At 33.2% G+C, this 15,441-nt stretch overlaps 2 protein-coding genes across 3 annotated transcripts in view; one reads left to right on the forward strand and one right to left on the reverse strand.

The window, feature by feature from the left end:
• Positions 1 to 15,441, reverse strand: part of LOC124365730 (tyrosine-protein phosphatase non-receptor type 9-like) — a 174,308-nt gene that overhangs the window by 81,369 nt on the left and 77,498 nt on the right.
• LOC124365732 (tyrosine-protein phosphatase non-receptor type 9-like) overlaps positions 4,401 to 15,441 on the forward strand; it is a 37,464-nt gene continuing 26,423 nt past the window's right edge. The window contains exon 1 of one of the 2 annotated variants that reach the window (XM_046821718.1): positions 4,401 to 4,491. In XM_046821718.1, coding sequence (XP_046677674.1) covers positions 4,459 to 4,491 — 33 coding nt within the window. In that variant the 5' untranslated portion in view covers positions 4,401 to 4,458. Of the gene's footprint in view, positions 4,492 to 13,689; positions 13,821 to 15,441 lie in introns of those variants that run through there. The other variant, XM_046821716.1, reaches the window with a different exon arrangement.

Consider the following 15,441-nt stretch of genomic DNA (forward strand, 5'->3'; position numbering starts at 1 on the left):
AGGTACATCTCATCTTGAACATTAACTATCGAGATATTTACGTAACTGCGAGGTTCAGGAGTTGGTGATCAGCGTAGGTACGATATATGGTGTTATTATACAGGTATACACTATTATAATATAATATACACAAAGAATGTGCAGGGGAGCTACATATTGAACATCAACTATCCAGATATTTACGTAACTGCGAGGTTCAGGAGCTGGTGCTCAGTTTAGGTACGATATCTGGTGTTATTATACAGGTATACACTATTATAATATAATGTACACACAAAGGATGTGCAGGAGAGCTACATCTTGAACATCAACTATCGAGATATTTACGTAACTGCTAGTTTTCAGGAGTTGGTGATCAGCGTAGTACGATATATGGTTTGTAATTATACAGGTATACACTAGTATAATATTATATATATACAAAGGATGTGCAGGAGAGCTACATCTCATCTTGAACATCAACTATCGAGATATTTACGTAACTGCGAGGTTCAGGAGTTGGTGATCAGCGTAGGTACGATATATGGTGTAATTATACAGGTATACAATATTATAATATAATATATACACAAAGGATATGCAGGAGAGCTACATCTCATCTTGAACATCAACTATCGAGATATTTACGTTACTGCGAGGTTCAGGAGCTGGTGACCAGCGTAGGTACGATATATGGTGTAATTATACAGGTATACACTATTATAATATAATATATACACAATGGATGTGCAGGAGAGCTACCTACATCTTGAACACCAACTACAGAGATTATTTAGGTTTACCAATTTAAAAAAACTGTAAATAGTTTTAATAGTCCTACAAGCAGAGATGACAAACTAACTCTACGAAACAATCATATTACGTAACGCGTAATACACATGCATTGAACTAAGCCTTTATGTGACATTTGTTTAAGCCCATCCTATTAATAGACTTGTAATATCCAAATTATTATAATTTTGAATTTTAAATTAAATCCTAATGTCCCTATATGGTCGATTGTGGATCTATCCCCTGAGTCCCATCATCCATCCTTTTGTCTGTCATGTGGCAACCCTGGATCAATTCCAAAATTCTGTACACTTTGCTAACATAACATTTACCACCTCTGCATCTACAGCTATTAGGACTCGGCCCAGTTACATTAATTACATGACAACTCACTCAAATATGTTATTTTTCAATTTATCTCAACCGATGGCAACAAATAAGTCTAACTAGTTGAGACTTACAAGTAAGAAGAACCAGAGTTTTCTTGCTGGTCACATATCCCATTGCATGACCTGGTGTTAAGTTTACTATACCTACAACACTGTACTATAACAAATTCATATTTACTTCTATTTTTTTTAATTATCGGTGGGTTACATTTTACTTAAGCAAAATTCATAGATACATATACTTAATAGAATTACTACGTATGGTACAATACACAGAACAAATTAACTTACAGGGTTTAGGGTTTTTGACGTGACAACGTCTTAAATTAGGTTGCGGCTCGGAGTCACTCATGAAAAAGTGTAACGCCCGGTAACGTTACGATGCCCGACCAGTGAGTCCGCCGCACGGGATCCGCACGGGATAAAGCAGATAACTGTGCGTCCGCCGCACGGGATAAAGCAGATAACTATGTTTATTCGTGAAAATGTGGAGTGCTTAGATTCGTCATTTACAACAACTACAACAATAAAGGTAAATAATTGTACACTGATATTTCATTATCGTAAACTATGATTGATTGATTAATTGTTAGATTGACACAAAAGTTGAGAAACTGAGTTTATAGGTTATGTCATACTATTGACAAATGTTGATAGTGTTAAGTAAATTATTAGTTTAAATCACTCTGCAATCAATCGTAATTCAGTCGATTGAGAAGAAACAGCGCGTATTGCTAGTCAAACATTTAAAATACAGTAACAAATTATAACCTCTAACCTGTCATAACAGTGCGACCAAACAAACGAACTAAACCTACCAATCACCACGCGCGGAGTTAGAATTTAACAACTGTGTTTAGCAAGAATTTCAAATTCCAATTTTAGTAAATGTTTTATTCAACTTTACCATTTACAATAACAAATTTTAATTAATTTCAAATTATGTACAATGTTTTAGTAAACAAAATATATTTCTATAGTTAAAATTTGTGCAATTCTTATTTTCATTTAATTCCTTGTTCCTATTGTGCAATTTAATAATATTCATATCAATAAATATTCTACCGAGAAAAAGACGTTGTCACGTAAAATCTTCGCCCGTAAAATTGACTTTACAGGCAACCATAATTTTTTTTTTAAACCACCTTATTGATATTACTGTCGATAATAAGTTAATACTTAAAACTATATCAAAGCAAGCAAAAATGTCTATGAATAAAATTACTGGTACCTACAACTGTGACACTTGATGACACTTCATTTTAACAAAGATGAGCTGCAATTAATTTAGAGGTGAGGCGGTATTTCAGTAATCAAAACTTTGTGACATTTATTTGTCTCCAGTATTTGTAACGGATACAGCGATACAATAATACTGATGACAGATACTTTGTATCCAGTACTCTATATGGTTACAAGATACAGATATTTTCTCTTACAGCTCAGTTTACTAGTTCTTAAGTACTCATATCCACACTGATATTAAAATACTGATTTATAGTTGCAGCAATTCAGTGTGTTTTATATATCTATATTACGTATTACGCTCAAACTCTTTAACGTTCAAAATGATTACTCTTTATAAATTTCAGTTCAATCGAATACTTCTGTGTAGTTACAATAATCCAGTGTGTCATATATTTTATGTTGAATATCTATAGACCTACAATATATTGTGTTGCAACTTGTAGTGTAAAATATAGTTAGATGTTTAATAATGTATTTTATTTCATGCGAGAGCTCTGACGGCCGACACCACCTTTTTGACGTTAGTATATTAAAATTCAGCATACAGAGCATCTGTGTACAAAATTTCATTGCGGGCACTTGTTTGGTTTAGTCTCAGGAATGACTTTTATTCGAAAACGCCCGTCTAACGATGCATTTAATTTAGACGATAGGACCTCTGACGACCGACACCACCCTTTTGACGTTGGTATATTAAAATTTAGGTTATTGCGCTCCTGTGTACAAAGTTTCACTGCGGGCACTTGTTTGGTTTAGTCTCAGGAGTAACTTTTATACGAGAACGCCCGTTTAACGTTGCATTTAATTTAGACGATAGGACCTCTGACGGCCGACACCACCTTTTTGACGTTAGTTTATGTAAATTAAGGTTATGGAGCACCTGTGTACAAATTTTCATTGCGGGCACTTGTTTGGTTTAGTCTCAGGAATGACTTTTATTCGAAAACGCCCGTCTAACGATGCATTTAATTTAGACGATAGGACCTCTGACGACCGACACCACCTTTTTGACGTTGGTATATTAAAATTTAGGTTATTGCGCTCTTGTATACAAAGTTTCACTGCGGGCACTTGTTTGGTTTAGTCTCATGAGTGACTTTTATACGAGAACGTCCGTCTAACGGTGCATTTAATTTAGACGATAAGACGTCTGACAGCCGACACCACCTATTTGACGTTGGTATATCAAAATACAGGTTATTGAGCACCTGTGTACAAAGTTTAATTGCGGGCACTTGTTTGGTTTATTGTTATTAATTTAATTGTGTTCCCACTTGTTATTTCCTTTTTGTTGCCTATGCTAAGTTAATGGTGTTACTAATTAATTTACTTCATGTATGTCGCTTTTTGTGATATGAGCTATGTATTGTACTGAAAATTTTAGTTAGTACGTAGTTTGTTGTTGTTGATTTCTATAGGTATTATTTAACTTTAATTTATTGCATGCTTATTGCAGTGAGTCAGCTACCAATATTGTAAAAATTTGATGTACGTTCGTTGGAAATAAAGGAAAGAGTTGTTCTCCCCTTACTTGGACTGGGATTCTTCCTGTTTTGGACGATAGTTTTTCCAATAGACAAAAATAAAACACATTTCCTCATAAAATTGTCCATTGAACTATAGAAGCCATTACATCAGAGTGGTAGTCGGCAAACTCAATATTAATGAGCAGACCTTCTAAAAGCAATAATTTTAAATTCCTTACATTTAATTAGAATTTCTCACTACTGCTGTTAGTTTTTAAATTCTTAAGTGCATTACGTCTTTTGAATTATACCATTTCTTAGTTCTAAAGTTAATTCAAAAGGATAGTAAAGAAATTAACATTTTACGATAATTAGGATATATGAAACATATGTATTTATCAAACAGAAAAGTAGGCCATCAATAATTAATATCTTCTGGTGGAAATAAAGAGCTACATTATTTTATACCATATAGACTTATTTGACATTCTTTTTATTATTTTAGTTTTGTTATTATGGTGGCTATTCTGTGCAATACAGACGGGACAGACAAGCAAGACAACAGTTTCTGTTGTCTGTTTAAAATGGCGGCTGCTCTGTCTGCTGAGCAAGAGCAGGTAAGATAACATTTAAACCAAAACATACGTTAGTTACGTAATAAAATTTAAATTCCAGTAATGTTCACTCGACAAGTACTCAGCCAATAACAAGTAATTATAAAATTACTTAATTTATATTGATATACAATAAAGATGGGAGTAGCCTACTACGTCCTGTTTTCTAGAAAAATCACTTTAAATATAAATAATTTCATATTAATTATATTCCATATACAACAATTTTATATTTATATCAGCTAACTTTTTAGTGTGAAAAATAACTTGATGACTGTGTATTTACAAGTTGTTGTCAGAGGTTTGTTTTTTGACATTTGATTCCTAACCTAACACTGAATAATAGGATTTCTACATTTTGACAATGTTTATGGTCATTAACAATTGGAAAGACTGATAATGGGTGATTCAAAATGAACAATTTTTTAAATCAACAACTAGGTTATCAATTTGTATTAATGAATTAAGGAAGTATTGAATGTCATGAAATAAAACCAAACTTTTATATTTGCGTGTTTTACTATGTAAACATTGATTATCAAAATTGTACAATACAATAGAAGCCATTCAGATATCTTAGTATACATTATCACTTATTAAAACCAGGGTCAACAATTGTTTCAGATTTATGCAGAAAGCATACGGTTTTGTACCAATATTCCCTATTGTGGTTATCTGTTAACCAGATCACAAATTTAATCTCCTTCATGTCACAGGTACAAATACTCAGACAGTTGAAGGGTAGAGTATGATATTAGACCCTGTCCTGTATTATATTCGTTGATACTTTATAGCCTACATCGAATATGTGAACTATCACTCAATATCAATGTAGCCTATATAAAATAATAAATAAAGTCATGCATTTGAAATAAAAAAAAAAAACAATATTAATATAACCCTATATTTTAAGTAATTAAAGGAATCGTATCCATGAAACAAACAATTACAGTAGGTACTAGCAAAAATAATATTTATAATAAAAAAAACTATAAAAACAAAATAAACATACTGAAACAAATTAAAACATTGTTTATTGTCAACGCTATTTTGGTTAGTTTTTTTAAAGTTAGCTATAATTTTTAAATTTATATTGTCACTAGGCAAATCCTGGTCTCTTAGGACAGGATGTAGTTGGTAAACATTAACATTACCATTGACTTATCAAATATTGTGTTTAAAATCTTTAAATGGTTTTACGCTGGTAAAGATGATTAAAGTAAAATATTCTGATTAATTAAATCAATCGGTAGGTTATATCAATGGGTGTAATTATGCAATTTATTTTAAAAACTGTCATTTTATCTTACTATACACCAGTTGAACTTTGTTTTGGGGCATTGAACCCTATAAGTGCTACAAATTACGACGCATTAAAACGTCAAAGCAATAAGTGAGTGAGCTCAGTTGAAATGAAATTATAAGTGAACTATCTGCTTACTTTAAGACATCTATAGTGCCAGCCTAGTCAGGATGGTTGGTGGTCTAAGATGCTCCTCTCGGATGCGAAAGTTGGCCTTGAAGTCACTGGTTCGATTCCCACCCCTGACTAGGGATTTTTAAGGTCCACGGTGACTTATGAGAGTCACTGGTCTGTTAAAGTTGGGGCACCTTAAATAAACGGTTGTTTTGTGTGGAATTTGCACGAATCAGTGTATTCTTATATAAGTTTAATAGACTAAAAACAGCCATTTTTGTCTTTCCAAATAAAAAACTTAAATTTGTTATTTTATGTTTTACAAGACATTTACTATTAAATTATAAGCATGATAATAGCTTTACCTAGCGATTTTGGATAAGTAACTAGCAGTTAATAGAAACTGAAAAGTAAAACAAATGTAGCCAAAATTCTTTCAGACCATTTTTTTGAAAGTCTGTACAGGTGTCATGTGAAAATCTCTAGATACAATTTCACATTTTTTTAGTGTAAGTATTAAATGAGTGAGCTAAAAATAAAAAATTCTACATAAATGATTTTTGGATAACTAAATAAAACATTTTGGTGGGGTTACTATTCAAGATAGAAAAATATTTTCAATATAAAATATGTAAGAACTTAGTAATAATAATATTTTTCTGTTTTTTTCTGATTTTATAAATTGTTTAAAGGTACGCTTATACGCTAGTTTTAGATTTAAAATATTTTTCTTTATCAACTCAGAATAAAAACTGTACGTTTTACTTTGTACATGTTTTGAATAACTATGTATGTATTATTATAAAATAATTAATGTTTCATATTAAGCAGTGTACGGTAATTATTTTAAAGAACAAAATTTTAATTAATCTTAGTAAATGTTTCATATTAAGCAGTGTAATTATTTTAAAGAACAAAATTTTTTTAATCTTGGTAAATAAGGCTTTGATTTAACGTAATCTCATACACTATACTTTACTCAAATCAAAAAATGGCCTTCAATTATTTCTAAATAAAGTAAATTAAAATATAATTAAATATATAAATAATAAATAATTAAATATTGTCCTGTTCATTTAATTTTAGTGTCATTATGCAATGGATTTGAAATATGTCCATGAATTTAATGTTTCTGACCATTAATTAATAATTCATTCAATACAAATTCGATAATCAAGTTATTGAAAAATAAAATTGATTAAGTTTTGTCTATACATAAATTATTAAAGAGTACCAAAGTCTGCCTTAACAATTTACAATTTTTGTGTTTGATAGCTTAATATGTAATATTACGAAAAATAACGATTACAGCAGTAGTAAACAAAACGGCCAAACTAGGCTATGAAATTAAGATACAGTACAAAAATATCTTAATAAACTTCAGTAGGGTAGGCTGGAAATAATAAACGATTGCTAGATTGTCAAATTCTTTTATTATTAACCATTATTGAAATCTGCATAAAAATAATACAATGAAGTATGAGACGATGTTGTCATATTGTTGCTGACCATCAGCTGTTCCTCCTGTTTGTTTGAGCTGATGATGATTGTTTATTGCATAGATGTGGAGTATAACATTAGCAAATAGAGTATAGCTGGGCCCAGGTAGTTTTACAACCACACTCACGCAGGCCTAACTCATACAATGCAGTACGGTACATTAGTACTTTGCTAAATAAACACATATTTTTATTATTCGTAATTTTATCTTAAAGCGATTAGTGTATTGAAATTGTAAACGTCATATTGAGAACGATGATACTAAACATCAGATAATACACTGAGAATACATTGTCTTGAAGTATTGTATAGTCATGAGTCTTAAAGTGTTAATAAATAATTCAGTCAGTGACAATAGGCGACTAATGAAAATCGCGAGGTGACGGTCTAGCCTCCAACCCTCTGCGTTCTCGAGGGATGCGTGTATTTGAGTCGACTAGCTGGCCCTTCAATCATATACCTTATTTAATAATACTACAGTATTAGTAGCATTCCATACATGTAAAATTGTAATATCCCATGCACGACCAAACAAAATATATGCATACTCGGTCCGAGAAGCCTATTTCATTCATAAAGTATCTGCTTTCGGCCCTTGTAACCTTCTTCTGCTCCCAGTTGTTCCCAGTGACCTAGTACTGTTTGCATTGTTTCCTTGATGAAGAAAATATAATACACACATAGATGTGGAAAGTATTCCTCAGTCAAAAAGCGTCTTCTTCCATTCATTTTAATCTACGTACTTCCAGTTTTAAAATATTTCTGGAGCAATATAGTATGAAAAGTGAATGAAAGCATGAAAGTCTACTTCAGACCTAGAGCGATTACTTTCACCCATTGCAATCTACTTCCGATGTATGGTATTTCCGGTACTAGTATTTGTTGAGGGCATAATAAACGTGTGTGAAGCGAGGAGTTAAATATATAGCTCCTTTAGGGACGTTGGGAAGTTGGAAAAATAAAAATTAGTTCTTCTACAGGCCCCAACCACATTTTAACTCGAATGGTGTTTAATCTTTAAGAAAAATCTTTTAATTGTCTTTTGAGAGCATAAGACATAAGTATTTAAATTTCATCATTCTAAGCAATCTGGAAATTAAAAACAAATGTAGTTTTTCTAGATGTAACTTGATTTAAACCAGCTATGGGTCTTAAATGAAAATGCTTTTGTTTTTATACTTATATTACAAGAAATATGTGTGTGTGTGTGAGTGAAATTTCACATTTCCAGGACAGCGGAAAATAAAAAAACTAAATAGTTATAATCTATTTCAGCTCTATTTAATTATTCTAAAGCATCGAGAAGATTAATAACAAACCATAAATCTTCTAGAAGTTGCAATCCCATATCATCCCCTATTGTTGTTTCATCAATACGAAAATGGTTTAGTTTTTCAGTCGTGATGCTGGTCTTTAAAATATATACCTGAGGTTATTTCTGACTATCTAAATTTTGTTTATGTAGCTTTTATCTAGATGGCAGTAATACTTGTGAAAAATTGCCAGTCTCTGCTTGGTCCTGTTTTAAGAATTTAAAGGTATTAAAAATAAGTATTTTTATAGCTATTTTTGTAACACTAAAGTTGAGCAACTGTAACAAAGATTGTCTTATCCTTTTAAAACCTTCTATCGGAAATAATACATTTTAAACCAGAGTCTGTCAAGCGGTATAAAATTCAATTTAATAGATCCAAGCAAGACATTTTCCCCCCACCATTTTGTTGTACGTTACATATATTGTTGTACTTCTCTTCAGTTGTCGTTTCTCTTTTTTTTGTGATCATAATTTTGAGTCAAAATAGCCTTATGTGTTAAAAATATTGGGCCCTTATCATGACTACATTCCGTTTTCACATATTTTTAATGGTTTCAATATGACTTATTTAAATAACTTGATCTAAGTTACAGCTAATGTTACAATTACCGTTTTAGATAGACTTATTGGTTGGACAAGGTTGTTTCATAAGGTCTCTGAAAATATCTCGCAACTTCTTTTGAAATTATCTTAATAATTAAAACTGATCGTGTAGTTTTAAACTGAGTTATGTTGGATGACCATAGTTTGTTCATTAAGTAAAGTGATGTCTTATTTTACTAGACGAAGTTAGAACTAAGAAGCCATCTCTAACACTTGACTCGGGGACCAGCGGCTTAAAGGTGGCTTCCGAACCACCGCCAATGGCCGGGCAGGCGGATTGCTTGCAAGGACATGATCGCTCAGCGGTCACCCATCCAAGCAGCAGCCACGCTCGGCGTTGCTTGATTCGGTTATCTCGCGATAACAACCGTACCCGCTACAATGCGCCATTGGCAACATATAAACATAAACATTCTATTTGTTGGTAATTAAAACTAGTGTCACGTAGAAAAATAACGAGAAGTACATTAGTCTTCTAACTACCCAATAGTATTTGAAATAATCTATTATTAGGTAACTTTTTCTGTTTTCCCAATATCATGCTACAATACATATGCTATATTGGGTGAACACTTTAATTTTCAATATGTTGGTATTTAAATAACTCAAATAACATACTGTAGGTCCTTTTTACCATTTTCAGTGTTTTTAAGTTTGAAAATGATTAAACATATTTTGACTCAAATCCAAAAATAAGAGCTCTGACTATCCCAAATATTTTTTTTTATGCAGGACAAAATTGTAAAAATGTAGACCGTTCAGGAAAATCTACGTATCATCTTCCTCTTACAATTCTGTACCGATTAGATGATAAGCTTGACATGTTTAAATAACCATAAAGTCCACTTTGCGAATTTTGGAAATATCTACTATACTAAACTTAAGTTGTTACTGAACCACAATAAAGAGGAAAACAATGTTTAGTTTAGTGGCATAGAAATTATAGAATATAATTTTAAAATACAGTATTTGTTACGTTCAATTAACCAAGAGACTAAATGATGTTTTAGTTAAAGCTTCTGTACATTTTCCATAAGTAGGTAGGACATATGAGGGCTCTAACTGCAAAAAGTCACACTCTCCACTTTTTTAAAATTTTACGAAAATAGCAAAAAAACTGCTACTTGCATTATAAATAAAGTAAAACCTTGGTAACCATTATATGTTCTTAGAGTTGGCATTCCATCGAATTAGATTTACAACATTTTTTGTATATTAAAAGCACTCTAACATAGTGAAAAATGCCTTTAAACTTTGGAGAATGTGAGTTTTTGTATTCTCAAACTGGAGAATGTTAGTTTTGCAAATAATCCGATATGGAGATTGTTACTTTTGACACCAAACATTGTAGGCTTTCAAAGACAAAAAAATAGTAATAAATTAATATGCTTAGACATAATTACTGGGGATTTATAAGGTACGGTATTAAAACTCATAAAATGAAGAAATCAGAGAACCAAAGTTTTATTGCCTATTCATTTAGGACTTCTGTACAGTATTTTAAATTTGGTAACAAGGCATCTCTTCGGCTCGTTGGCAACCTTCCTCATCGTCACCAATTACTTCGACTTCAGGGTCATCTAATACATGTCTAAAAAAACTCCAGGGATTCATTCTGTCGCCATTCATTTCCATAATGTTTTAGTAGAAGAGTGTTTACATCAGCCTTTTTTTTCTTCCTTTCCAACACTGTTACCTTTAACAATAGTCACTGGTCTTATGTTGTTAAGGCTTCTCCTCTTTTTTTACTATACTTCTTGCTGCTTGTTCAGGATTTGCTTTTTAGGCGATAGGTACATTCTCCTTGTACCAAAACCGTTTCATTGTTACCATTACTCTCCTTAGTAAAGTAGACCCGCCTACAAGACTGGATACCAAAATGCCATGTACTTGTCTTGCGTATGTGTTGCTCCCACCTCAGATTTCCAATCAAGGTTCACAGTATCAACGCCAAGTTTTTTCACTGTAGCAAAATTTCCTATGATGTCAATGTACTCCTGTGGGCTTACAATTACTTTCACATCGCTTTTATCTCCTTCTCGACATTGCCAAACACCCTATCTGGGGGGATAAAACTATGACCTGTCATTGGGAAAACTAACTGTACCTCCTTGATGTTATCAGGTGCATTGACAAACCATGAGCACACCATAGTGATTAAAATTGAATTTTTATTTTGACCCCCACACCCGTCGCTAATAAGTCGAACAGTCATGTAGGGGGTCAGATCAATAGAATTCAAAGTGTCATATAAACAGGATGAAATCTCATTGGATCCCTTAGAAAACTCATTTCTCTGTCCACGTTGTAAGCTGTTACATTATCTTTGTCAAGTTTGGATTTTGAATGGCCCTTTACAACACAAAAATTAATTTAAATATAGCTGACGGTGTGTAGTAGGAGGACTGATCCGGAAGTTTAGGTAGAGTTTGATTTTTTTGGCAATCGAAAGATAATATTAGGAGATCTTCACGGTCTTCTTGTAACAAACCGTAAATGCTTGTGATCGTAGCTTGTGGAACCCGTTTCTCAACAAGAAGCATGTTTCGCTCGGCATCACTCTTTGTCGACTTTATTTTTTTCTGCCAATTCTAGGCAAGTTAGAAACATACGTCCACCCTAGGTGATCCGAATCCCAAGTTGTATTTTCTATTAAAAATATATCTAAAATAACTGTCTTTCACTTTAAGGTGATCTTCCGCATTGGTCTGATACATTCGCCAGAGCTTCTTTATATTTAGTTCTGCAGGCAAATATTTTCCGGCCACTTCTGTTTGTACAGTAATGAGTTTCACTGCACTTTAAACTATTAATAAACGTCATAATACTTTCTTTTTTAGCCACAAATCTGTTACCAGTAGTGTCACCGCCTCTCCTCTCCTTCGGCATTTCATGTTTGTAAATAAAACCGGTCAGCAATTTTTATTAATTCTAAATCTGGAAATATTTAAGGCCCTCAGAAAAGTACCCAAACACACCGGAACCATTTTCTTCTCACGGTTTGTTATGAAATATTTTGCTCTAGCTTGTTTTTTAATATTTTTTTGGTTTTTGGTCTTCTTCGCTTTATCACGTTCATTGTTATATGCTTTAGAACAAAGTTGTCTTGGTATATTTTTATCATGTTCCTTATAAAAAGCAGAATGAAATCTTCTTATGTCCTGGGCTGTCAATGATCGGCAAAGTAGGGCGCCTTTGGTGTGGTTACACGTAGGAAAATCCGGAAAACCCTTCGGAGCATATCTGAAAACAAAAAAAAAAATAAAAATAATATGCTGATTCTAACATTTTATTTCAGCAATTATTTCTATTTTCTTGTCTCAGAGAACCACAATGATATATTAGCATTTCGTGTCAAAAGTAACAAAGGCCTAAGTCCTATTTGCTAAAATTGCATACGCCTAGAGAATGACAAGCATCCAAAAAGCTATGCCTCAGACCGGGTACGTAAGTTAAATATAGTTAAATAAGTAAATATTTATGCAATAAAAAGTTTTTTATTTCTTAATTAACCCGGGTCTTTGAAACATGGCAAATAGGTTATGAACATAGAGGTTATGTATGAAGGTTTTGGTTACCTTTTCTTTTTTGCCTGGGCTCTTTTCCAGTGGTTTGGTGCTCGAACCTTCTTCCTGGGTGTTTCTCCTTTACTTTTATCACTTGGTCTTACACTAATATCCATTTTTAAGCTATTTAACGCATAAAACAGAAACAGTACACCACTACACTGACTTCCTACTTACAAAACATTAGCAAAACAGAACGATACAGGGTGCAGTGTCACGTGACTCAAACAAGCCTTCCTATTGGCTGAAATGGAGAATGTGAATTTTGCATTCAAAGACTTTGGAGAATGTGAGTTTGAAAACAAACGTAATTTTCACCGTTAAAATAAAGTGGGATACTGTTAGTTTTGCTTTAAAAACTCTTAGATCAATATGTGCAAAGCTATGAATATAATTAGAATATACCCAAAAGTCAATTTCGAAAAAAATTGGGAGAATGTGACTTTTGCAGTTAGAGCCCTCATATACTTGGGCAAAACGTTCCGTAAATGAAAACCACATTACTTTTGAATAATTGTTTATTGGTAATACTGTATCGTATATCACTGGTTAAAATTGGTTGAAACACCATAAATAATACGCCATGACTGTGTCGGTCGTTTGTTGCTCGTGAATCCTCTGAGCCTACCACACCTGTTAACAAATTTAATTAAGTTATTCAGCACAGAAGCTGTTGCTGGCCGCCTGGGAACAGATTAATGGGAACGTTTTGAAAGGCAGAAGGTCACAGAAATTCTATTAGACCATTGTGATTGATATGTGGGGCTCGTAGTCGTATATCCGCCGCTGCCCGTCGCGTGTGTGAGTGTGAGTGTGAGTGTGGGTTGTCGGATTGTCCGCCTCGCTCTTCCACGGCATCGGCATGGGTAGTTTGCATTGCTGGCCCACCGTGCTTCGCGGGGACTCCTTACTTCTCCTCCAACTTTTGGACGTAAGTCCGTAATATTACGTAACTGTCTGGAACAGTTTGTGTGTGAAGACGTTTTGCCATAGAAAGACTCAGGTGTGAACCTGTCTGTACCACTACATGGTATATGTACTATGTGATAATGAGAGTTAATTAGTTGAGTATAATTCTAAAACAAAATAAACAACTACAAACAAATGTCGATATTCTTACGGGTTGCTTTAGATAATAAATTCTAATTGAAGATCGATTGCAATATTGATTATATATATGTTTAATTAAAAGTTTAATATTTTAAAAATAAAAAAATAAAAACCACTAAAAAATTGTCTATTTAAATATGGGCAAATGTGGCATAAACACTAATGACCTACAAAATTGTCGAACATAATTTGTATTGGTAATGAATAGTATTAATAGAAATGTAAGTAGTGGAAATACACGTTTTATATAACATTCACCAATTGGTTATTATAAGCATTTAGTTTGGGCTTGCCCTATATGACCAGTAGAATTATGGTGTGTAAATATGAATATAGAAATGGAGCTTTAATACATGTTGGAAGTTAAACTACTTTGTGTTAAATCATGTCGTTTTAAACCCATCGTTTTTACGCCAATAATTCGCTTTCACTCGGCCCTAACATGATTAGTTCTCTCTTTTCATAAGATTGCAGAATATAGAATAAAAAGGTTATTGAACAATTAGTAAACTTTTGGGACGGAACTTATTCAAGGGCAATATGAGTTCATCTGTTTCGCAGTAAATCTCGTATGAGTAAATTTGACAAAACTTACACTCTGTTTTTGCAGTGTCAAATGTCACTTAATACGACGAAATTTTAAACGTAAAGATTACTGGGTGAGCAATTCAGTGAGACACAAACCCACGTAGAGTTATAAAACAACGGAACTTTGTTTGCTTCCCAAACAATAAAAAAAATAAAAATAAAATAATAAATAAATAAATAATAATGATAAATAATATAAATGAGGGCTATTCAGAAAATAGGTTACGTTTCGCTCTGTAGCTACTAGGGGTGGGACCATCGCTGCCATTTTGATGTCAGGGCGTTTCTTCGTTCAGTGGCTATTTAGCCGTGAGAGGTTTCTGTCGCCCCTTGTTGTTTTACAATAGTAGTTTATAATGTGTGATGCAATTAAAAATCCCGCGATTTGTGAAGTGCGGTCGGTAATACGGGTTTTGTTGGCTAAGCACAATAAACCAGTAGAGATATCGTCAACTGTGAAGTTCATGGGAACGATGCGATTATTGACGGTGGAGTGCGTCAGTGGTGCATTACGTTTAAAAATGACCGAACTAATATTCTTGATGACGAACGGAGTGGACGGCCAAACATTGTGACCGTGAAATTGTCTCTAAAAGTCGACGAGAAGATTAAAGAAGACCTCCGATTCACAATAACACAGCTCTCACTTAGTTTTCCTCAAATTTCAAGGAGTTTGTTACACGAAATTGTTACGCAGAACTTAGGTTACCATGCATTTTGTGCAATATGGGTACGACAACGCCCGACCACAGACGGAAAATTAGGTCCGAGAAGTCCTTCCACATCCATCTTACAGTCCGGAACTTGAACCCAGCGACTACCTCTGTTTCTAGGAATGAAGACCTGGTTTGCGA

Source organism: Homalodisca vitripennis, chromosome 7 (assembly GCF_021130785.1).
Source record: "Homalodisca vitripennis isolate AUS2020 chromosome 7, UT_GWSS_2.1, whole genome shotgun sequence".
Lineage (NCBI taxonomy): Eukaryota > Metazoa > Arthropoda > Insecta > Hemiptera > Cicadellidae > Homalodisca > Homalodisca vitripennis.